General features: G+C 40.5%; 1 protein-coding gene across 1 annotated transcript in view; it reads right to left on the bottom strand.

The window, feature by feature from the left end:
- The window catches only part of LOC105463145 (PR/SET domain 6), a 99,670-nt gene that overhangs the window by 10,406 nt on the left and 64,994 nt on the right, over nt 1-24,270 (bottom strand). Inside the window, exons 4-6 of the mRNA XM_011710106.3 lie at nt 21,892-22,019; nt 18,252-18,376; nt 6,793-7,135 (exon numbers count right to left, since the gene is read on the bottom strand). Of these exons, the coding sequence (XP_011708408.2) occupies nt 6,793-7,135; nt 18,252-18,376; nt 21,892-22,019 (596 nt within the window). The remainder of the gene's footprint in view (nt 1-6,792; nt 7,136-18,251; nt 18,377-21,891; nt 22,020-24,270) is intronic.

Raw genomic sequence — 24,270 nt, forward strand, 5'->3', positions numbered from 1 at the left:
TGATTAATAGCCCAGGATTGGTCAATAACTCAATACTATACAATTTTAATTACTTACATTTAGAAATCTATCTAACTGCTCTCAAATAAGTTTCAAAGAAATATATAAAAAGTCTTTGTTAAGGAGTTTATCAATCTTGCCAAATTACACATGCATTTTATTATAATTATAAAATAATCCTTTGAAAGCCATTAAAATTATACATAGATGAAAATGTCCTCCTGCCAAATCTGTTCTTTGTGGTAAATATTAACCTTAAAGGGTTCCTGAAAAAACAGTTCTCTCAGGGTTGAATTTTATTACGTGTTATTGAAGATGATAAACAAAATAATATATTAATATATGCTATATCCACTGACAATTGATTTTTCTAATAGTGAAGGGACTATTAACATTTATTAGCCTCTGGTTATCTATTTTTAATAGCTACTGCAATAAACAATAAGCCACTAAATAAAACCAATTAATCTTTTCTTTTTTTTCTAACTCTGCTGTCAAAAGTTGGGGTGATTTATTTCTCACAGTCAGAAGTCAATCCATCCTTTTTATGTTAATAGTTCATGGTGGTAAAGATTTACACACAGGAGAGCAGAAACGACCACAGAGAGGCTTATGTTGAATTCTTATCTCAAAATAACACCAATGGAAGGCAAATCGGATTCTAAAACATCACCTTTGCCTGGCACCGGCTTGAGAGGCATATGCTAGGGAAGCAGTGACCTACGGCAGTTTTTAAAACTTCGCAGAACTCAGTTTGACTGAATGGAAGGGGCTAGAATGGGAAAGATAGGGCCCCTGACTCTGATCAGCTGTGGCATTTGGACAAGCCACTCAACTTCCCTGACTTGTTTTCTCATCTACCTGGTAAGGGGAATGGACTGAAGATGATGATCTCTTGCATCTCACCATGCTTCTTCTCGCTTTCAGGTAATTGACAAATGTGCATCACCCAGGAAATCTGTGTAATACACGATACAGCATCACCAATATGATCTCTATTCTCCATCACGTCTACAAGCCAGCTCCCTATACATGGAGCTTTCTATGGTTGTGTGTGTGTGTACATGCTCATTGGAATATGGAAAATCTAAATGCATTGGTAATTTTTTGAGACAGGGTCTCACTCTGTTGCCCGGGCTGGAGTACAATGGCATGATCTAGGCTCACTGCAGCCTCAAACTGCCGTGCTCAAGTGATTCTTCCACCTCTCAGCCTCCTGAGTAGCTGAGACTACAGGCATGTGCCACCATGCCCAGCTAATTTTTATATTTTTTGTAGAGACAGGGTTTCACCAGGTTGCCCAGGCTGGTCTCAAACCCCTGGGCTCAAGTGATCTTCCTGACTTGGCCTCCCAAAGTGCTGGGATTACAGGTGCGAGCCACTGTGCCCAGCCCCAAAATCTCCTTTTTAAAGCACTTTATTCTCTCCAAATTATCACAGACATACAGCACTTCACTCTTCTCAAAGCAAAGGCAATGAGCATGCCTCACAAAGGGATAGTATCTCACAATCACAAGTAATTTATGGCTTTTTTTTTTTTTTTTTTTTTTACAATTTGAGATCTTTAGTAGTGTTATCTAATGATGGAGCGGTTCTGTAGCTGAGCTAACCAATACTGGAGCCACGAGCCACATGCAACTGCTGCACACTTCATGTGTGGCTAGTGTGCCTGAGAAACTGAAGTACTATTTTACTTAATTTGGATTAATTTAAATGTAAATAGCTGTGTGTGGCTAGTTCTGACACAGAAATATCCAGCTTGATGAAAAAACAGAAAAGTGCTCCTTATTTAAGAAAGAAATAATTGAAGAACAGAAAACACCTGGGTAGATTTAGTTGGTATATATCAATGCTGGTAAATGTTTAAGCAGAAAGAAGGAAGAAAGACAATCTTGTACATCCCCTGGCACTCCTGGTCACTGGCAGCTCCTTTGCCAAAGATAACTCCGGTAAAATGTGCAATTAATTTGCTTTTAATCTGTAATTGGTTTGGTGTATACATGGGAAAAGGATGAAACATTTAACAAAATTAAGTATGGTTTGGCTTAAAAATATTAATCCTGCTTTGATTTTTCTTTCATGGCCTCCAGGACAAAACCTGTTCAGTTGGGGCCACATTCTCTCCTTGCTCAACATCAGCCAGCCCAAGTGCAAATCTCCCAAGACTTCAAAGGGAGATTACTTAGGTCACTGCTGGCTGTGTGGAGTGAGAAAAGAAGTTAGTTCTACGTAAGGAGAAAAATATTTCAGGACAGTGACAGAAGGGCAAGACCAAAGAGCCTGAAGAACATCAAAGCTAGGAAGAAGATAACCTTCACACTTGGTGGATAGGGAAGAAGTGGGACACAAGAACACTGATACATTCTAAGAAACTATGATGATGAATTTTCTCCAGGCCCTTCCTATCAGAGAGCCCCTTCTAATGTCATTTTAGCCTCTGGTCCCACCATATCTCTTACAAACAATGATACTTAAAACACAAATGTGAATAGGTGACGGTGTGCCCAGGAGGCTGAAGGCAGTCTTGCCCCATATGGCACAAACAGTCAAAAAGGAGAAAGGAAAAGAAAAGGGATGCAAAATAAAAATAAGCATTATAAAGACACTTTGTGCAGAAAATAAAAGACAACATACTTGTCAGAAAACAATCCACTGTGATTGAAGGCTTTGCTTACCCCTTTCTGGAGCATACCCCCCACCAACATACCACCCCAATAGAAGTGTTGAGAGTTTCTGCGGCAGAAAAACAGAAGAGAAAAGGGATTTCTAACTCCTGGTACAAGCAAAAGCAAGAAAAGCTACTTTGGCCTAGGCAATAAGCTTATGCAAAACCCCAAATGTTTATAAAGTCCCTGAACAAAATTTTGGTTGATTTAGATTCCAACAGCTTCTTCTCTTAGAATTTATTCAGGAAAAGAAAAAGTCAGTAGCCTGGGAAAAAGGAGGAAGATTTTCGGTTTTGCTTGTTTAACAGAACAAAATCAAGAAATAATAATTCCGTGGCTCCTGTACCCTCATGGGTGTATTTTTTGTCTTTAGTGCTGATTTCTACTTTGCCAGGTCAGACAGACTTTTTTTTTTCTGTGTTAAATGTGAATAATGCAGCGGTTAAAAAAAAAAAAAAAAAAAAGTGAGGCTGGGATCCCTGAGCATCTACGGATTTCTTTCCTTTTTATCAAGGCATAGACTGTTGATGGTACCTCACATGAAAAAGCTCATGAATATAGACACAAAGTCTGTTTGGATGGAGGTTCAAATATCTGGGGTTTCATGGCCAAATATTCAGTCCATTGAATATAAAATCATTTGGACCTTAGATTCAAGGGCCCGTTTCAAATTTGGACTTGTTTGAAACTCTAACTTGTTTTATCTTCTGATTTTGTCTCCTCTGTCCCCCTTTCTTGCCTTTCTTGTACCTGGTTCTAGCAAGATTTTCCTATCAAAATAAAAGCTTTTGAGTTTTTTGAACAAGGGAAATGCTTTCTAACTATTCAGCCTTTTCACTGTAAATGGCTGAATGGGCATATACGGCTAAAGACTAAAGGCCAGCTGATCTATGGAATCAATCACTAAAGAATATATGCATGGGGTTGAGCATCCCAAATCTGAAAATCCAAAATGCTCCAAAATCCAAAATTTTATGAACAGCAACATGATGCTCAAAGGAAATGCTCATTGGTGCATTTCAGATTTCATATTTTCAGATTTGGCATGCTAACCCAGTGAATATAATGCAAACATCCCAAATCTAAAACAACCCAAAATCAAAAAACTCTTCTGGCCCCAAGAATTTTGGACAAGGGATACTCAACCTGTATTCAGCAGTTGTAATCCACATGGATAATAACCATAAACAGGTTCCAAACATAGCTACTGTCAGAAACAAATTTGATGTTCCATTATAGTTCTGTATATTTTTCCATTTAGCAATTCACCCATGTGGTTAAGAAATTATGGAGAGTATCTCTTACCTCCAAACTTTCTAGTACAAACAGAGAGCATCCTGGGTTCCGGAATAGAAATGAGCCATTCCAGCCCTTTATAATAAAAGCAAATTATGTATCTAGAATGAAACTAGGGGGTCCAAGTGACTGGGTATCTCCCTCTATTTCCCCTTATCTTCAACAATCAACACAGATGTGATGATGTAATTCAAGCATCTCCTCATCATTACTAAGAAACATTGTACTTTATTATTTTGCTTATAAAGGAACTGATCTTTTGAAGTAATTTTTTATTTTAACTTACTGAAGAATGATGGTGAACACCTCTCAAGTCCTTACCAACAAAGTGCAGGGAAGGAACCCACTGCTTCAGTAATTTAATCCTACTCTGGCACCTTCCCAGATAACAAGCCCATTACTTCACCTCATCTGGAGAGGCTGGCAATTCCACACTTGGACATCTGAATCAAATAGGCCCATCAGGGTCCATGATAAGACAGGAGTCTCATGCCGCCTAGATTTTTGCCAATAACTCTAAATTAGCTTGGAATCAGTACAGACCTAACAATCTCCCACTGAAATGTATTTTGAATATGTAAGCATTCTTGTTTTTCAGGTATTTTTTCTGATAATATACATAAGTATATTACGAATTATGACTATTATTTTACAGGACAGACATCAAAACACATACATACATATATATACACACATATATATACACACACACACACATATATATATATATTTTTTTTTTTGAGATGGAGTCTCGCTCTGTTGCCCAGGCTGGCATGCAGTGGCACGATCTCGGCTCACCGCAAGCTCCGTCTCATGGATTCATGCCATTCTCCTGCCTCAGCGTCCCGAGTAGCTGGGACTACAGGTGCCCACCACCACACTTGGCTAATTTTTTGTGTTTTTAATAGAGACGGGGTTTCACCATGTTAGCCAGGATGGTCTGGATCTCCTGACCTCATGATCTGCCTGCCTCAGCCTACCAAAGTGCTGGGATTCCAGGCCATGAGCCACCGCACCTGGCCCCACACATATGATTTTCTAAGTGTAACTGAGGTCAGACAAAAGAGTCTGTTTCAGTATCTACTTACCATGAAATGGTTTCATTGCTTTATGTGGCATTCAGCATAAACTCATCTCATCTCATCCTCAAAGCTAAACTTTGAAAGTTCTACTATCCAGAAATTTTCAACTATTATTTTATTTTACCTGGCATAATTAGTTATTATGACTATAATGAAACTTTGCAAATAATAGAGCCAACCATCTGAATTCACTCTATTTAAAAAGCAAGCTTATAATCAGATTTTAATGCATCTTCTGTATTTTAAAGACTACTAAAATGCTTTGCAAACTTAGAAGAGACATATCTTGAGGTTCTACGTATACTTGCAAGGAAGGCAAATTTTAAAAAAAGAAATCCTTTCTAAATGAGGAAAACAGTTTCAAACTTTTGTATCACCTCTACACCAATAGTACTAAGACGTGCAGAAGTCTGTTGATATTCTTACCAGGGGGCTCGCCTATTGAAAATAAAGATTGTGAAGACATAGCTGCCTTAACAACCCTAATTAGTGTTTCAACATTAATTAGCTACAGCAATGTTGATGCTAAGCAAGTGGTTTTTCCAACAGCACAAATACAAATCTATGCATGTGTAATGTGCATATGTATCCTGTAACTGATTAGTATTATTTTACAAAATATCCACTCCCTCTCCCCAAACCTCCATCCTCCCTGACTCTGCTTGGGTTTTCTAGGCACACTGTGTATCCTACAGAGCTGGGAGGGAAGAGCTGGGTGTACATTATTAGGCGAGGAGAGCCAAGTGGCTTGCTTAAATTAGTGGGAAAATTAAGAAAATAACCCAAGAGCCCTGCTTCCAAGTCTCCTACCCCAGCTTCAAAAATTATCTTCTGCTTTTATATTCAAAGTGCATTTTGAATGCTATTCTTAGATACCTGGGTTTTAATCAAGTTTTCACAGAACATGAAGGAGAGATAAAAACACAAGCAATCCTTTCTTATTGAATTAATTTGATTTTTGTCTTTTGCGCTCCCAGCTATCAAAACTGTCAAACAAACCGGTTTTGATTCATAAATAATAGTTCCATTATATCTACTGTGCCACTCGTCAGAGTACCTGAAATTTTAATTCACTTGTTCAGCTAAATTTCATCCTCAGTTCATGGCCATAAAATTCTTTATTGACAAACTTTCAAACCAACTTTGACTCTGAGGTATCTAGTCAACATTTTTCTTCTGTGTGGATATTAGTTTATTGAATAAGTGGCATCTGTTTTCCTCCACATCACTAGCAGAGTAGGTATTTCCTTTTGACAGCTTTGCAGGATTTATGGGTTTGCATGCTCTGAAGAAAAATAGTACTAAGCAAAAAATTCCAATTCATTACCTCTTAGTACTTAATTAAGTTCATACCCACGGCACACTGGAGGTGAACCCTGAAATGACTATGACAGCAGCACAGCAGCCAACTATATTATCTTCGGAAGACAGAGAAGATTCTAATTATCCTGACCTCATTTTTCCATCTATGATATTCATAAACATTCCTTCTATTTCTCTCCCTTTTAGGCTTGGACAGAACTGTTTGGAAAGCAAGTGCAGATTCCTCTCTGCAGCCACCAACCTGTCTGTGCAGCCCTTATATGCAAGAAAGTCAAGCAGTGGTCTCACATTTCTCTCTGACCTTCCAGAATGCAGACACCACTTATCACAAGGCTTCCCCTGTGGAGGTGCTCAGAAGTTGGCAGGCAGGCAAGCAGTGGGTCTCACTAAGCAAACACACTGTCAGCAGTGAGAGTCAGGGTTACCTGTCGGGGTTCTGTGTGCACACGTGCATCTGTAAGAGGATCCGCTGGGTGAAAGTCTTAAAGCACTGCCCACATTTCCAAAGATGCCAGTCACTGAACTCCGAGTGGAGCTGGCTTGTAGACGTTGGGCTCGCAAGGACTCGCTGGTTTTTCACGTTGATTTGATTAAATCCTGATTCAATGGGCCCAGACTTATCCAGAAGAGAGAAGTTCCTGCTGCACGGAGTCTGGGGGAAAACAACGGAGCGCTGCTGGGTGGTAGGGGCGAGTTTGCTGCTTTTGTTGAAGGGCTGCAGGGCGTCTTGTCTGCACATGGCTTCCATTACCGTTGAAGGGACATTTACTAGGAGAATAGCAATAGTTTAGAAGATCAGTTTTACTAGCCTTTAAAATAACCACAATAACACATACTTTAAAAAAATCAAATAAATCAACATTTTAAGAATTTGTGTTTCTGGACTCAGAATTAACATAACCATCTGATTTGAGGAGGAAAAAACTATTATCACAAATTAATAACTCGTCTGATGCCTATTTATTAAGCAACTACTATATGCTCAGGATTGTTTTACATGGTCTTTGCCCTCGTGGAGTTCACTTACGACTTGAGACATACAGGAGTCCATAGTGAGCACCACACTGCACCTATGCCTGGAGGGAGTTTAGATGGGAGGCTCAGCAAGGGAGAGGGAGAGAGCAGGGGATGTTGCCCAGAGAGGGTAGCCCTGAGCAGTGCAGAGAAAATAGATTCAGCTTGACTGGTGGAGAATTCAGGCTTTCCTCCAGACCTTGGCAGCACAGGATAGGTATCCAGGAAAAGCTATTTGAAGAGATGAACAAGATGAAAGACACCTGGAGGCAGGAGACGTCTACCACGCAGGTGGGATAGGAAGGGAGACGGGCTGACTGAGCAAGGCACAGGATCTGGTAACTCTAGGAATAATGATTGGGGGTCAGAAGGAGACCTCAGAGGGCCTTAAAAGTCCAAATAAATAAATAAGAGACTTCAGACCTAGGAAATAGATACAGACCATTTCTGAGCAGAGGGATAGCAAGAAATACAGAACCAGTGTTCAGGAAGGGCTTGAGAGAGACCTGATTTACAGATGGGATGCAAGTGGATAAGGAAAGAGTAGGAGGCAACCAAGTGTGGTGCTTGTGACTCAGGCTTTGGAATCTGAAAGACCTAGGTTCAAATCCTGCCTCTGCCTCTTATTAGCTTAGTGGTCTTAGGCAAACTATTCAATAGCTCTGGGCCACAGTTATTCCATCTGCAAAATGAGGACAGTGGTACTAACGCTTCTAAAAAAATAATAGCAGCATGACGTGGTGGCTGAGATGGCTGAGGTTTTAACTCCACTATTGACCCTTGGGCAGGTATGGAACATCTAAATCCATGACTTGGTCCCTGGTATAATGTAAAATCGTCACTCTCAGGACTGAATGGCATAAAGCAGAGGCAGCATTTAGTAAAGAGCTTGACCTATGGTTGACACTCAACAGATGTTCGGCCCTATGAGTCTTAGCTTCCTGGTCTTTAAAGTCCCCTTTTACAAGTTTAAATACATCGACGAAAGTACTTATTACAGGGCCTACCATGAACAGCAACTACCATTTTTATTATAGAAGAAGAAGTGACGGATGTGAGGAAGATGGCCCTAAACTGGGGTGGTGGCAGTGGAAGTGGGGAGAGAACTAGAAGAAATACTTCTGAGGAGATAAATCTACTAATATATCTAGAATTTGTTGTTCTTTTTATTAAGACGTTAGTGAGTTAGTAATATTTATAAACTATTTGCTGATCATTCCATAGGTCCAGAAGTGATTAGAACCTAATAGGCTTAAAAAATTCTTCTTTTTTTAAGTAACTACTACATCTATGGGTCATTTCAAGGCTCAGAGAGATTAAAGTTACCAGGTGGTCAAGAGAATGAAATTAGAGACCAAAAATTTTGAAAAGGATGATCAACAAAAAGATTGTGATAGCAAGTAACAAAATAATGCAGACTATGGCCACTGGCCACCGGTTCAAGGCTGCGTGGCAGGAAACACATGACCTGGGAGCACTCATGCCCTGCCACAGACCATCGCTGAGAATGCTACCTGGCACGAAGACGCAGGCATCCTCAAGGGTAGGGGACTGTGACTGCCACGAAGCTCTGTGCTCAAGTGGACAGGGAGATGTCACGTGTGAGCACAGAAAGGGGTAGGTGTGCTGCCTAAGCATTCTTCAACTCAGAACATTCTGTAGAATCACATGTGTCAAGCAAATCCAACCAGAGGACTAGCTCTGTCTGCAGGGTTCGGTCGGCATAGCCCATACTGTCTTAGGAAAGAAAAGTAAAGCAAGAGACTCGCAGACCTGGAAAGAGTCTAGAGTTTGTCTAGTTGGCAGTTCTTAACCTTGGCTACTGCACATTAGACTCACACAGGAGAATCTTTAAGAACTACATTATAATCTCTCCACAGGGCCTGGGCATCTACATTTTTTAAAGTTCCCCAACTGCTTCTAAAGTGAAATCAGGGCTGAGAATCACTGATCTAATCCTACCTTCTCCTGTTACAAATGACAAAAGCCAAGTCCCAAGAAGGTCCAGTAACTTGCCCTGGGTCACACATTCACTTAAGGACACATCTAGGTGGCAAGTTTTAGCTTTCAGACTTATAAGTCAGAATTTTTTTTTCTGACCATACACTCATAGCATCTCTGCTCAACAGCTGTGTTTCAAAATTTAAAGGATGTTTTTACAGCTAGTACATTGTTTTGTGTGTATTATATATAAATACATGTTATATATACTTATGTTATACATATATATACATGTATACTTATGTTATACATATACACACCTACCTATGTATGTTTATATGTATGTCTTTATTCTATATACAAATATTTATGTATATTTGAATTCTGGGGCAAAAGCATATAATCAATATAGAATTTGTGGACCGTTTTTACACTTAAAAAATATTTTATGGCACACAGATTGTTACTTTTTAAGTAGGCACTGAAAGACAAGAAGGAATGTTTTGCCATGTTCTGGCATTTTTAAAAATAAAATATAAAAACAGCAGCATTGTCAGAGATTGGGGTAGAACCATCTCGTTTGGCCTTTTCATTACTAATCCAGAAGAGGCAAAGCACAGGGAAGCCCACAAGGTTTTAGGCAACACTAAGCTTTTACAAGCCAGGCAATTTCAGACTAACAGGAAGTAATGCATGGTGAGAAAACCATAGAATGAAGATGTCATCAACATGCAAGAAAGCGGGAAACACTGGCCAGCCACTTCACTGTAGGAAAAGGAATAAAATGCCTTTGGGGGAAATAATACAAATAATACTCTAAGTGTAGATGATAGATTCTGAGCTCTGACTTACACTCCTAGAAAGTAACCTAATTGAGCCGGGTGTGGTGGCTCACGCCTGTAATCCCAGCACTTTGGGAGGCCGAGGTGGGTGGATCACCTGAGGTCGGGAGTTCAAGACCAGCCTGACCAACATGGAGAAACCTTGTCTCTACTAAATACAAAATTAGTCAGGTATGGTGGCGCGTGCCGGTAATCCCAGCTACTTGGGAGGCTGAGGTGGGAGAATCACTTGAACCTGGGAGGCAGAGGTTGCAGTGAGCCAAGACCATGCCATTGCAATCCAGCCTGGGCAACAAGAGTGAAACTCAATCTCAAAAGAAAAAAAAAAGTAACCTAAGTGATTAATTCTAAAAAATTGTTAAGGTCACATAACCTTTATATTAAAACAAAAGAATGTGTGGGTGACAGGGGAGTAGGGATGAAGAGAGATTGATTAATGGGTAGAAATTTATAGTGTGGTAGAAGAAATAAGATATAGTGTTTGATAGATCAGTAGGGTGACGATAGTTTACAGTGCTCTATTATATATGATCATGCCACTGCACTCCAGCCTGGGTGACAGAGCAAGACCCTGTCTCCTAAAAAAAATGTAAAGCAGCACTTTTTAGAAGACAAGATTATTCTTCTTAAATATCAGCCTCACTGACTATGGCCATTACAGGTATAAACTAAACACAGGAAATTTTTAGAAAAAGGACAGGAAATTTCATCCCAACATAATAAAACATAGACAACTGCAAAAGGTGCAGAGATGGTTTATTAAAATGACCAAAAAGATGAAGTGGTTTCTGCATGAAGCAATATTGAGCTAGTCAATCTCTTCAGTCTGGAAACGCAAAGATTAAGAGGAAGAGGGCAAACTCCCAAAGCCTTAAAGGATACCGTCAAGGAAGAACATGAACTCATGAAATCGGGACCAGTTAAAATATTGAGAGAGGCAAATTCAGGATCTATAAAACAAAGTTCAGTTTACCCCTTCCTCGTTCATTCATTCAGTCCACAAATAGTTGCTGAGCATCTATTACATGCCTGACCCTGTGCTAGGCACCATGGATATAGGGGGATCAGGAAAGCCATAGTCACTGCCCTCTGGCACATAAACTCTAGTGGGAAAGACAGATAATAAGCTGATGTCTTTACAAATAAATATTCACTCAGTTTCACCAAATGTAACATTCCATTAATTTCACCATTATAATTGTAAGTCACCATTAATTGCAAAACACCTGCCAGTTTCAGAAAGATTAAAATGTTAAGAAAAAAAATACACAAATTTTGGAATTGTCAAAGTACAGTTACGACAAGTGTGGTAAGTGCTGTTAGAGAAAACAAAGGATGTCAGGAAATGATAAATCAGGGATGGCTAAACGTGGAGTATGAGAGAATCTGAGTCCTGAGGGGGTATACGGGCATCATACAAGTGCAAAGGGAGGAAAAGGCAATGCAAAAAGATGGAATATTGGCAGCTTTGCCATAGAGTCTTGTACCATGCTGAGGTAGGAAGGAGCTCAGGGCACTAAAGGAATGGAAAAAAAGGCAATGTGGACAGAGAGAGAAGAGGAGATGGGCTGCAGCCGAGGCTGGAGAGGAAGGCAGCACAACTGTCAATGCCTGTGGGAGCTGGACAGGCCACAGAAATATCAGATGGGGTGATGGTAGACAGGTTAACACAACAGAGGATGGTGGGGGCGGTAACATTCTGAACAGGGTATGGCCAGTCTAGAGATGTTTGGAATCTAATATTGTAAAATACTATATGGGCCATAGAAAATGTTTCTGGAGACTCTCTGTGACCCATAGGCTATCATATTAAGGAACTGGGGATTTAGCAAAGAGTAATGGCAAGCCAAAAAATGATTTTAAGTTCAGGTGTGAGATGATCAGATTTATGCTTTAAAGGCATCATCGCTCTGTATCGGTAAATAAACAAAGTACAGAACAATGTATATAGTGTGCTACATATACATGTGGGAGAATGACAGCCAGAGAATAAAAGGGGGAATATTAGATGCTTGAATGGGCAAAATTTATCTCTGAAAGAATACCTGAGAACCTGCCAACATTACTGATGGCATCTTGGAAGGAGACTTACATGTCCACAGTACTTTCTGCATTTTGCTCTATGGGACAGAGCTACCTATTAACAAAACAAGTGAATAAACTGAAACAATAAAATAAGCAAATGGTTGAAACTTCACTCTGGCCACCATGAACTAAAGAAAGAAAGTGTGAAGTCGTGCAGAAGGCTGCTGCAGGGGTCCAAGCCAGAGTGGATGGTGACACTAGTCAGGTGGCAGCAGAAATGAAGTGAAGAAATGCATTAAGAATATGCAATCAACAGGACTTGGTGGTTGATTGGATAGAAGGGTGAGCAAGGGTGAGGTGTCAAGGTTTCTCGACAGAGCAATTGGATGATTGGGAGTGAGAGCTACTGAAAGATGGGAGAGGCAGTTAGTGGGAGTGAATAGAGCAGTTTTAGTTTTACGCAGGTGTAGTTGGAGATGCATGAGAAACATGGAAGTGAAGATGTTGCCAAGACAGCTGGAGAGGAGCCTGGGGCTCAGTAAAGAGGTCTGGATTGAAAATGGAAACCTGGGAGTACCTGTCTTAAATTAGGTCACCCAGGAAACAGACTCTGAAATGGGGATTTGGGGTTTGGGGATTGCTCTCAGGATCAACACCTGTTGGGAAGTGAGGCAAGCAGCACTGGGCTGAGGGAGGAGTTTAACAGCTCTGGAGCTGGATGGAATGAATGTCCTTTAGGGTTGTCCTGGTTCGAGGTAAGGGAACCAGTCCTTTATACATCCCACATTGACCAGTCATTGGATATGGGCTACTGTGGGAGGAAGTATGACCAAGGGTGAGGTGGTTCAAGTGGACTAAAGGTAATTCCTGGAAACAACTCATCCAAGATGTCAGCCCGCTACACTCCCACAAACAGTGGGAACGAGCGCCTCCATCCAGTAGCAAAGCTGGGCTTGAGGCAGCACACCACAATATCCTACAGCATGCAAAAAGCCAAATCTCTCATAACAGTGACTTTCCCTGAGACCTTTGCCATTCGTCTCTGTCAACACCTTTTTTAGTGGGTGCTGCCTTCTTGCTGGAGTCTTGTAGAAGAGTCAGAAGCATCCCTGGTGAGTGACTTCTTTGTTCTTCTAGGAACCTACAGGTTTCAACAGCTCTAGACCAATTTTTATATTAGTCTGTTGGCTCAGGGTTTCCATAGCTGGCAAGTAGTGCAAAGTCAAGCCTCATAACATCCTACGGCTAGGGCTAGTTTTTACAGTATGACTGTTTTTACCAATGCCCCAAGATGGACAGTCCCTTAGCTTACTGGCTTGAGGGCAGCATTTTTCTATTCCCCATTCAGGGACAGGATAGTATTTTTTGGCTCCTGATTCTAAGCCAACCCCAGCTTTGCACTGTACACAAGAGGCCTGGAACCTGGACTCCTCCCAGCTGAATGACATAGAGAGCCTGACAGCCACAAGCTCACGCTCTCTGTTGTGGCCACCTCATGCAGCATCTGCACGGTGTTTGATATCGCGGTTATGTGCTTATGTGTTCTCTTCTAGACTGAGCTCCTCTAGGACAGGGCCTGGGTTTTTGCACCTATCACAATGCTTCCCCTGGGGCCCTGCACAGATGGTCTTGTGGACTGAACTATACATAATCTTCTAAAGGTCACCGCTAAGGGCTTGAGTAGGGCCTTTCTGACTCTGACCTAGTTTCTCGCTGTTGGTGGAACAGTGGGGGTAAGGGGCACCATGCAGAGGTCCCCCTTTTTATTTTCTGCTCTTTAAAATCAAAAGAAAAAGGCAGGGGTCCTCGAGGAGACAGGGTTTACTCTGGTGCAGCAACTCCCCTGTTGCCATCAAGGTTCACATTCTGCCACCTCAGCTTCATATGCCGAGACAGAAAAAGCAGCAGGAAGACTTGTTTAACATTTATTCCCAGGATTTTTTTTAATTTCCTCTGAAATGAATATGAATACACTAAGGTCTTTACACTCTGCAGGAGCTAATCCCCCACTGGAAGCTTTGGGGAACCTCATTCCTTCTTGCGGATGCGATCTGTCGACACAGGCGTTCCTTCAGGCTCTTTTGAAAGGCCCACAGTGGATGGAAAGGCGCTCTCTTTGGAGCTCTATTACATTTATAATACGACTTTTTTAAAAAGAAAATAACATAGGAATTGCTTCCAGAACCCAAATGCCTGTTGAACTGCTGTCTTCTCTGAGTCAAGGCGGCTTTCAATGAGCTGTCCGGGCAGTGAGTGTACCCACAGCCACCCTGCTTTGGGGCCGCCAGTGGAGGGGGCACGTCCTGAACCCAAACCCACCGCACACGCTCGATAGGAAATGTGTACTTTCAATGTTGAAAGAACCATGGGAAGAAAGTTATATTTTTATAACTGAAGGTGCTTAATATTACTCAGTAAGTAAAATCATATTTTCCTTGAATGCCTTGGTCCAGGTATCAATTTCATTAACAACAACAAAAAATCTGCCTGAAATAATTAATCCCTTCTAATAATGGTAATAGAAATTCTCAGTATTTATTCAGTGCACATTCTTCATTGTTCACTGTGCGCACAGCACTATAAAGAGGCCCTGTGGAGGTATTTTATCGAAAAAGTATTTGATCTCCAGAAGCTTCTTTTTAGGTACCTGATTTATTTCGTGGCTAGCTCAGTGGGATAAAAATTGTCTTAGAATTGCTAATCCAGTAGAGATGATTTAAATTACTCAGGGCTGTGGAAGGCTATCTGTTAAATGATCTGTCCATGCCCTTTCACACATTTGTGCTTTTAAATCACAGAGTATTTTCTTAGCACAGAAGAAAGAATCCTCATTTAGGTGTTCCCAGGTCTCCCAGTGAATCACATGGAATGAGAATCCATCTTAGAGGCAGTCAAAGTCATATATCTCCCCCACACTATCTGATAAAGCCTTCTGCTGGTTTCTTGGGTGGCCAGTCACATGACAGATATATGACTCTGAGACAGGAACTGAAATAAAATTCCTATAATACCCTTGGGGGAAAGGGGATTGTCACTGTTGAGCACTTTAGTCAATGGCTTAATTCCTTTTAAACTTCGCTCAACCGTTACTTAGAGCTCTGAACAGAACCCAAAAGAACTACTTAGTTTTCCTACTGAGTCTACAATACTTCAAGCTGTTGTAGCTTTGCAAATTTTCTTTCAAGGACTTCAGGTGCTAAATGATATATCATATATCCTGGTAGAGTTTATTCAATACTCTAATCATCAATCTCAAGAATGCTTCACTCAGGTTAGACACTAGTAGAAAGAAGAACTGAAAAAGCAAACTGGTATGTTTTTTCCAGAAAGTACATTTTTGGCATGGTGGCACCAAATCTGAAGGCCAGTGGTACGCTCTTAGACACCCATTGTCAGGTGGCTGTGAATGGCACACAGACCCAAAAATGCTCTACTCCAACCCCACAATCCCTCCCGTCCATGTGACAGCATTGTCAGGTGGAAGCACCATGCAGATATGAGTCTTGCACTCCAGAGATACAGGTCAAGGGTAAGAAATGCATTTCCTAAGTGGTCACTCCACAGTTTCCATTTCTGGCTCAGAGCTCAGTAAGTGGTCATGCCATCCTTCCAGCTCCTCAGGCCAAAAGCCTCAAAGTCATCCCTGACTCCTCTTTCTCACTCAGCATCTAATGTGTAAGAAAATGCTGTTGAATTTACTTTTAAAACATATCCAGAATCCAACTACTTCTCACCACCTCCACCAGTTCCATGCTAGTCCAAACCACCATCATCTCTCCCCCTGGATTCCTGCAAGAGCCTCTAGCTGGATTCCCTGCTCTTCCCCCTGTCCAGTCTCCACTCAGGGAGTATTCCTGAAAAAAATTCAGTCAAATCGTTCTTTTTCTCAAAACCCTACAACAGCCCCCTTTGCCCAGCTCACACAGAGTCAGAGCCAGGGTCCTGACAATGGCCTCCAGGGCCCTAGAAGGTCTTCCCTGCCCTAGCACCCACCCACATCTAAGTTAACCCCTCTTCACCTCACTCACTCTGCCTCACCCATGCTGACCTCTGTGATGCTCTTCCAACATGCCAGGAACATTCCCATCTTGGAACTTGTAATTGTCTGGCTGCCAGGAATGCTCTACCTACTAACACATGGCTTGTTCCTTCACCATCTTAAGTCTTTGCCCAAAGTCCACCTCCCCAGTGGAGCTTACCCCGTTCACTTTCTGAAACTATAACTCCTAACTCCTGGCACCTCTTTATCTCTTTTCTGCTTTATTAGCCCACAACACTTATCACCATCTGGCCAACTATTTATTTACTTATATATCTGTTGATACTCTGTCTCCCCTCATTAGAATGTAAGCTCCATGAGGGTAGGGATTCTTGTCCATTTTGTTCACTGCTATATTTACATCACCCAGCAAAGACACTGGCTCATGGTAGGTGTTCCTTATACATCTGAACAATGAACGAATAAATATTTGGCCTTGATATGTTTACTCTAGACATTCCTCAACACTCACACCACAACAACAGCTTCAGTCTGTAGCAGTTTGTATTAAAAGAAGAAAGAGAGGATCTCGTGAGATTTCTAGAATCCTCTTGGATCAAACACTCTAGATGGTTACATCAAGGTTCCAACATACGGACAAGTCCATGTTAGCAGATGGGGAGGCTGGCTGACACTGATGCCTTTCTGTGCATAAAGATCTAGTTTTGGGGGCATGGGGCATGGAGCCATTCTGTTTGAGGCAGAGCACAGTGGCTTCTACATCTACATTTGCCTCTCACTGCATACTCATGGCCAACACTGAGATTTTCTCCTATGAAAACAGGAACCCCCTCAAACAGGAATATAGCAGCAGAAAATAAACTTTCCAGTGGAAGCTTGAAATGTCAGAGGAATGTACTATATGTCCAAAGATTCATTTTTTGATTTGATGTTGGTTTTGGGGTTAGGGTAAAATAGAAAAGGAAAGTTGATAGTAATAGGCTTTTTGATGATTTTTCTTTTTACAAAGAAATTAAAGACAAAATGGGAAAGAAATATCTGACCATCAGCATTTTGATGAGTCATAATATGAGCATTTTTAAATTGTAGTTTTTGGTGTGTGAGTGCATGTGTGAGAAAGAGGAGAAGAAAATGAAAAAAAAAAACCACTTTTTTCAAAATGAAGTTTCTTATCCATTATCAAAAGACATCTGTTATCTTTGTTTCTTTTTGTAGCATAACATCAAATTATCAGTTCACAAATTAGTCAATTTGGTGACAAGTAAACACAATATCACTGAAATCAGTGTTTCTCACTGAAGCACATCAGTGCTAATTCTGTTCCAAATACTGGAAATCACTTTAAAATACTTTTCAGATAACTGATAGAGCAGAAATATAAAGTTTACATGAAAGTTGCTGCAAATTTACATTTGCCTAGGTGTTAATTCTTTAAAGATAATGGTTGGTACAGTAATAAAGATAGGAGAAAATTACATGTTTCCAGACATGGTTTTAGACAAAAAATTTAGAAAGACACAAAAATTCTTTAGTCACATATCTACCATTTTAAATATTATTTGTCATGCAAATGACTATGTAGGAGGAAGCAGGAGGAAGCACACCCAATCAACTAAAGGGGTGCTACCCCTGATTAAATGTCATTGCTTTCTTATTATTTCATTTTTGCATACAGTGTGGCTCCCACAAGACTATACATCCCTTCAGAGCAGAAGGTGAACCTTACACTGCTCTTGTAATCCCTAAGGTGGCAAGCATAGAACCAGACACGTAGTTGGTACTCAGTGAATACCAGCTGACTTAACTTGCTTCAACTATTATTTAAAATCTGGCAAAGGCTTTGAAGTTGTTAATAGGTGAAGGACTGGCCCATACAGGTTAAGATGCCCTACGATAAAGCAGATGACATGCAGGGGAAAGAAAACAATGGAACAGACTTGTATATGTTTGTGTTACTTATTTTAGTGAATCACGTTCCATGAGTTTCAAAAAAACCTCTTAAAAAGTTAGCTTTGAAATAGGTAAATTGAAATGTGAATTCAGAGCTAAAATAAATTCTTACAGTTTTCATCCTGGGCAATGCATTGTAAGGGGATCCCAAAGAAAGACGTATAGCTGTCATTGTACCACACCAGAAGTTCGGTGCCCCTAGGGATATCTATACAGGCTCGGTAGAATATATTCGACCTATTCAAAACAAAAGAAAACCCAGCTTAGTAATACATAGGACTCATGTGCCCCCATCCATATTTTTATTGCCCCGAAAAAGTTCTGCTCAGCTCCATCTAAACAGTTTCTGTTTGTAATAAATCTACACCCAACTGATTGTCCCCAGCAACCAATTAGAGTCTGTAACTCAGTATGATAAACAGCATTCAGTTTATTTCCACAATGACCCTCCCTAGAATGAATTGGCTGAAGAGACAGATATTTAGCCCAGGAGACATCAGAAAGGAAGAGTTCATTAAAAAAAAAAATTTCATCTCACACTAATGAGAAAATTCCCTCTCAGGAAAATTGCAAAGACACTGGTGCCCCAACCTCATATATAAAAACTATTGACTTCTTATTTGAAGGAAAAGCATTAAATGTATTATTGCAACTTGGCCTTGGGAGTTCCCAAATTTGTAATAAAATTAAGCAGCTTTGTGATATAAGGACTCAGGGAAATAAAAATTCTCTCCATCGCTCTTTTTCTAAAGTTTGATACAGGAGAAGAGAAAAACTTTCCTATGTGAAATGGATGGAAATTCAATAAATACAAGAGGAGCACTTTACTCTGGCTGAAAGATTACACTGTGAAATGATACAGTGAAGGTATGAGAAATAAACATTTTTTATAATAGCTTTGGTGCTTTAAAAAAATCTACAGATTAAAAAAATGAGGAGACTGAGACTGGTTTTCTCAATGAAGAATTGCTACAAATATGAACCTCAAGTTCAAGATAAAAGTGTGTAGGGTTGGTGGGCCTTAAATTTCTCTTTCTGTAAGGAATTGGCTGTAGCAGGGCAATTTGTTCCTTGTATAACACTGCAGACATAAGGCGAATGCTTCTCCACATTTTTCATGGCAGTGAGATATGCACTTGTCAACATATTTTGTCACCACAAAGTGGCTCTTGGCAATAGGATCATAAAGATCAATAAAAAAGTGCAGATTCTCAATATTTTACTTGCAGCTGCAAAAATTTCATTTATCTTGTTATTTTCCTTACTTGCTGCCATTCTGTCTCACGAGGGCACTGCTAGCTAAGCAGAATGTTTTTCCCAACATTCTATGAATATCTGACAAAAACTCCAGCCAGTTGCCTAGCTCTTGCTACCCTTCCTCCCTCTGCATCTCCAAGAGCTGTGCATTTTATTAATTCTTTCCACTGCTACATAAAAAAATCAAAATTGGAGCTGAGCTATAAATCACTGGCATCTCCTAACTTGAGAAAAATTGAGTCTACTTTGTACTTCACCCTTGCAACATTTCATCTCTCGGTTTGGCTTCCCTTAATATAAACACTGCGCCCGGCAAATGAATGTGCTAAAACCAAATGACACACTTTGCTGCTGAAAGAGCAGAACTGTTTTCAAGCAATGGGTGGTCTTCTGAGGCACCGAATAGGCCGAAAGGGGGAAAAAAATGTGTAAGCATACACCATTCCTTACAAGCGGGCAGAGCTTCCAAAACTCGCAGAAATCTCTGCATGTTGAAGCACATCAAAGGGATTTTTCCCTTTTCAGATAATATTTCCTTTGCTGACATGTATTTAGTATTGTGGTTGGATGACTCATAAAGATAGCTTCATGGCGTCCCAACGCAGTTAAAGTGGAACACATGCCAACAAACATTATTGTCAGCCTCAAAATAAAAACAAAACGTTCAGCTAAGGGTCAATCAATCAAGGGCGCTTTGAAGAAAATTCCATTTAGATATTACAAATCATAACAGAATGAATTTAAACCAGCTGACTTTTTGTGAAGCGGACATTCATGTACAATAAAAATTAGACTGGCTCTTCAGGGTCCAACTTTTCTATTTTCTTACTCTTGGACGTGGTCACCGGTGATGAATGCCAGTTTTTAAAATTGTGTTTTTGTAGTTCATTTTGTAAAGATCTGAAGTAATCGAAAACAGATCAGTAGAGAGAGCTCATAGTGTAAGCACCATCATGAAAGGGGGAGTTGTAAAAAACCCACTTAATATTGACAGATAGGCAATGACTTACCCATGCCCAGCTTCCTCTTAGGGGGTTCTTGTTTTCCCAAATTCAGAATTTGCTTCAATAGCTCCTTGGGTACCCATTACAGAACCAAACTATCTTACTAAATGGACAAGCACAATCTTCACTAATTTTCTAGCTCAGAGTTTTATATAAAACCTCACAACAGAAATGCAGCTGTAATAAAGGTGAACAAAGTCCATATACAGCAGTGTAATGAAATACTGTCTTGTGCTACTTCATTTAAACCGTTATTTAATGAAATAAAACTGCACTGAAAACCAAGGCGGTGAGTCACACACTGCCCAAATTTTTTTTAATTGAAGACCTCAGAGAGCAAGCCAAATTTGTGCAGCCTTTAACCAACAAGGGGAAGAAAGTTAAAAAGAAAAACTTAAGCTTCATTTAAAAAGAAAAAAAAAAAAAGAAGGAAAGGAAAATAAATAGCCATAGGCAGGACTCCAAGTTGCTGAGCACAGAGCCCTCTGCTTTGATGTGTCTGTGGTGCCTAATAAAGCTAAACAGTTGCTTCTGATTCTAAAGGGAACACGGCTGTTTATAACTGAGGTCATATATTTATATGGCACACGTTTTCGAGGGATTTTGAGAAAAGAAGGCTTAGTGGTGGGGCTTTTTTCCTATTTGATTCGTTTTTGCCCTCTCGTCTCCACTCCAGCCTTCCCTAGCACTAAATGGAAATGCTTCACCAGCAGGTGCACTGGGAAGAACTGACTGAGCGTCCGGAGAATCCACCCTGCTTCTCAGCTCCCCAGAGGCCTCCCTGTGTGGATCCCTACGGGAAATGGGGATGGCTCCACCCTGCCTTTGTTATCCTCTGAGTTTTGCCCATACCTTTCAGGAAACCAGGGGCTTCTCTATGCCTGGGAACTGCCTCATGAACTGAAAGGAATCCTGAATCATCAAAGGGCCAAACCCACTGCCACCTTTAGAGGGAGCAGGAGAGTTACCCTGGCTCTGTCACTGCCACTAAGTCTAACGGTTTTGGAAAGGTATCGGTGGGAAGGTAGAGAGTTCTTGGTTTCCCATGCTGTTGTGCAAACAAAGCTATTCCTCAAAGGAGACAGCATGAAGGAGACTGAAAGCAAGAGACCTGAGGCTGAATCTCTGACCATCTACTTATCTGTGTGAATACATCTGCTTGGGAAAAGCACCCCAAGTCAGTGCGTTTGCTGGGCTAATTCAGACCATTCTGGAAGTTCTAATGATGTGGGAGTAACTTCACCATGTGCACGGAGTGAAGGAGGCCATCTACTAGCACTTTTAATCCTAAGTGTTCACGAATGCTCTTACTGTCATAGGAACTAAGGAGGTTTCAGAAATCAAGCAAAAAAAAAAAAAAAAAAAGTCTGCCAGTCCTTCCAGAGTTCTGCAGGATTTTTTTTTTTTTTACCCATCAGTGGCAAGCCTGAATTTGTATATGCAAGCCAAACGGCTTCAGCTCTGTAGGTGGTAAATCAAGATATACTTTACCTGTACTGAACTACTGTTAGATTCTGTTCTCCGCAGTGCCTTGCACATCGGATATACCTCATCCAGCTCGACTTACTAGGTTCCCCACCATCAATAAAGTGCTGTAGTGTCCCATCCTGGTCATATATCTGGAGAAGAGGTCAGAAGGTCAAGTAGTTAGAACGAATCATCAGCAATCATTTTCCCTGCTTCCCTTGGTGTCTTTACGTGTCAGCTGCAGAAATTTATTGCCCTTAGGTTTGCTAGTGCTTATTGATGCTTGTGGACACTCAACCGGAATAACAGGAAAATATGTTTTGGTGATGCAAGTCGATCATGTTTTTCTTATCAAGCCAATCTTCTCTGTATTAAACATATTTGTGGTATCTCACGGATGTGCCCATATTTCCCAAAGAATATTTGACTGATTTTGACAGGCTAGTCTTAAGTAATGAGCTGCTGGATAAACAAAGCAAACTGAAAGGAGAGGCCACATTGACATTGTCGGAACATCCACATTCGAGCCCCCCAGGCTCAAACACACAACTGCCCAGAGGCATTTGGGAGGCAGTAACTGTCCATTCAACAGGCTGGGTGACACCTAGCAGAAGACAGTTGGAGAGTTATGGAGCCGGAAAGAACTGGCAAAACAGACTCTGATGTGGATGAAACAAATGAACTCTCACCTCAAAGAAGATGTTTTTCAGGACAAAGTTTTCAGGATCTGAAACTATTAGGAGAGGAGTCATTTAAAAAATAGAGAGAGATCCTCAAAAAGGGAAAGAAAAAAATAGCTGTTTCCTATGGATCCTACATTTCTTAACTGAGTTGTCTAATTGTTACTGCCTCACATCAATTCAAACAGATTTCCTTTCAAGATAGCATTTGAGAAAATGAAATCCGCTTCGAACCACTCAGTAAGCATGGGACAAAAAGTCTCGTGAAAGCAACTAGGGAGCCAAGCAAACACAGAGTCAGTGCTGACAGCAGAGGCAACAGCTTGCCTTTTCAGAAACGACTTCAGATCCAGGGCACTTAGGGGGACGTGGTATCTAGAGGAGTGGGAGATGAGGAGGTCATGTGTCCACAGCAATTCTAGAAAGTCACTGCCAGTCCTGGGGCCATCCAGGAAGCAGGGACAGTTAAAAGAGTTTCCTAAGGGTATGGTTCTCAGAAGGACCATCATACACTGCACCATTTCAGATAAAATCAGCAGTGGGATCCTTCTTCTGGTAGCTACTTCCCCAGAGCATCCTGACAAATCGTATCTCTCACTCTTGCTAGTCAGCCCTTCCATTTTTCCTTTTCAAATAAGCATGGCGAATAAGCGTTAGAGAGAGTCTCACTGGTTATATTTAGGCTCCAAAATTAGTATGGTCATTCATAGTTTAGCTCAGCATTTCTATTCTGGGGGAGGGGGGTGCAAACGGGCTTAGTGATGACAGTTTCTTTTTACTATCACCAGTCATTTAAAAACAGCTAAGTTTTTTTATTTTATTTTATTTTATTTCATTTTATTTTATTTTAATTTATTTTTGCTTTTCTCAAACTCATTCCTCTCCAACTCCAACCTTTCCACTAACCCCACAATGAAAGACAAACATTAATCTGTTAAAAACAATTGAGAAGTTATGACTGGGTAAACGCATCAGAGTGATCACAGCTGATAATCAATTTAGCTTGAGAAGAGTGAAGAGATTCTTGGATATTTATTTAAGACTAATGACTTCTTTAAATTTCTAGGTTTTGGATAATGGCAAAGAATGGAAACATTTCATGGGGTGGCTACATCTGCTACATGAGCAATCAAATGATAGACAACATATTTAGGATTGATTATACTGTAGTTGTTTCTGTTTTTGTTGTTGTGGGGTTTTTTGTTTGTTTTGTTTTAAGAAACTGATTAAGATTCAAAATTGCAACTCTGAAACTTGTTGACAGCCTCAGAGTTGAAATTTTGAATCTTAACCAGTTTCTTCAAAATTGCAACATTGACCAAAGCCATTTGGTTCCCTTAATGCCACTGTTAATCTTTAATGGAGTAAGAAATGTTGATGACCCAGTCCCCTGCCTTCCCTTCCCCCAAAAATAAACCTTCCATAGGGACTGCTGGTAAAAATTATTATGAAGCATTTTGAGAACTGCACACAACAATCCTCCTTTGTGCATCAAGCCACTATCTTCAACAGCAAGTAAAATCCCCTAACATTTCTAACTAGTGGGGACTGTCTTAACTGTTGGCTCATTTGATCACTAGCCACTAACCAGTCCACCCTTAAAATTGGTATGAAAAGTGTTTCCCCCTACACTCTTGTTTCAGCAATAATCTTAACTAAGTATATTGTGACTACAATAAAACCTACAATTTTTGCCTGCCTGATATAAACTGCTACTTGCCTT

Source organism: Macaca nemestrina, chromosome 6, assembly GCF_043159975.1.
Source record: "Macaca nemestrina isolate mMacNem1 chromosome 6, mMacNem.hap1, whole genome shotgun sequence".
In the NCBI taxonomy this organism is placed as follows: Eukaryota; Metazoa; Chordata; class Mammalia; order Primates; family Cercopithecidae; genus Macaca; species Macaca nemestrina.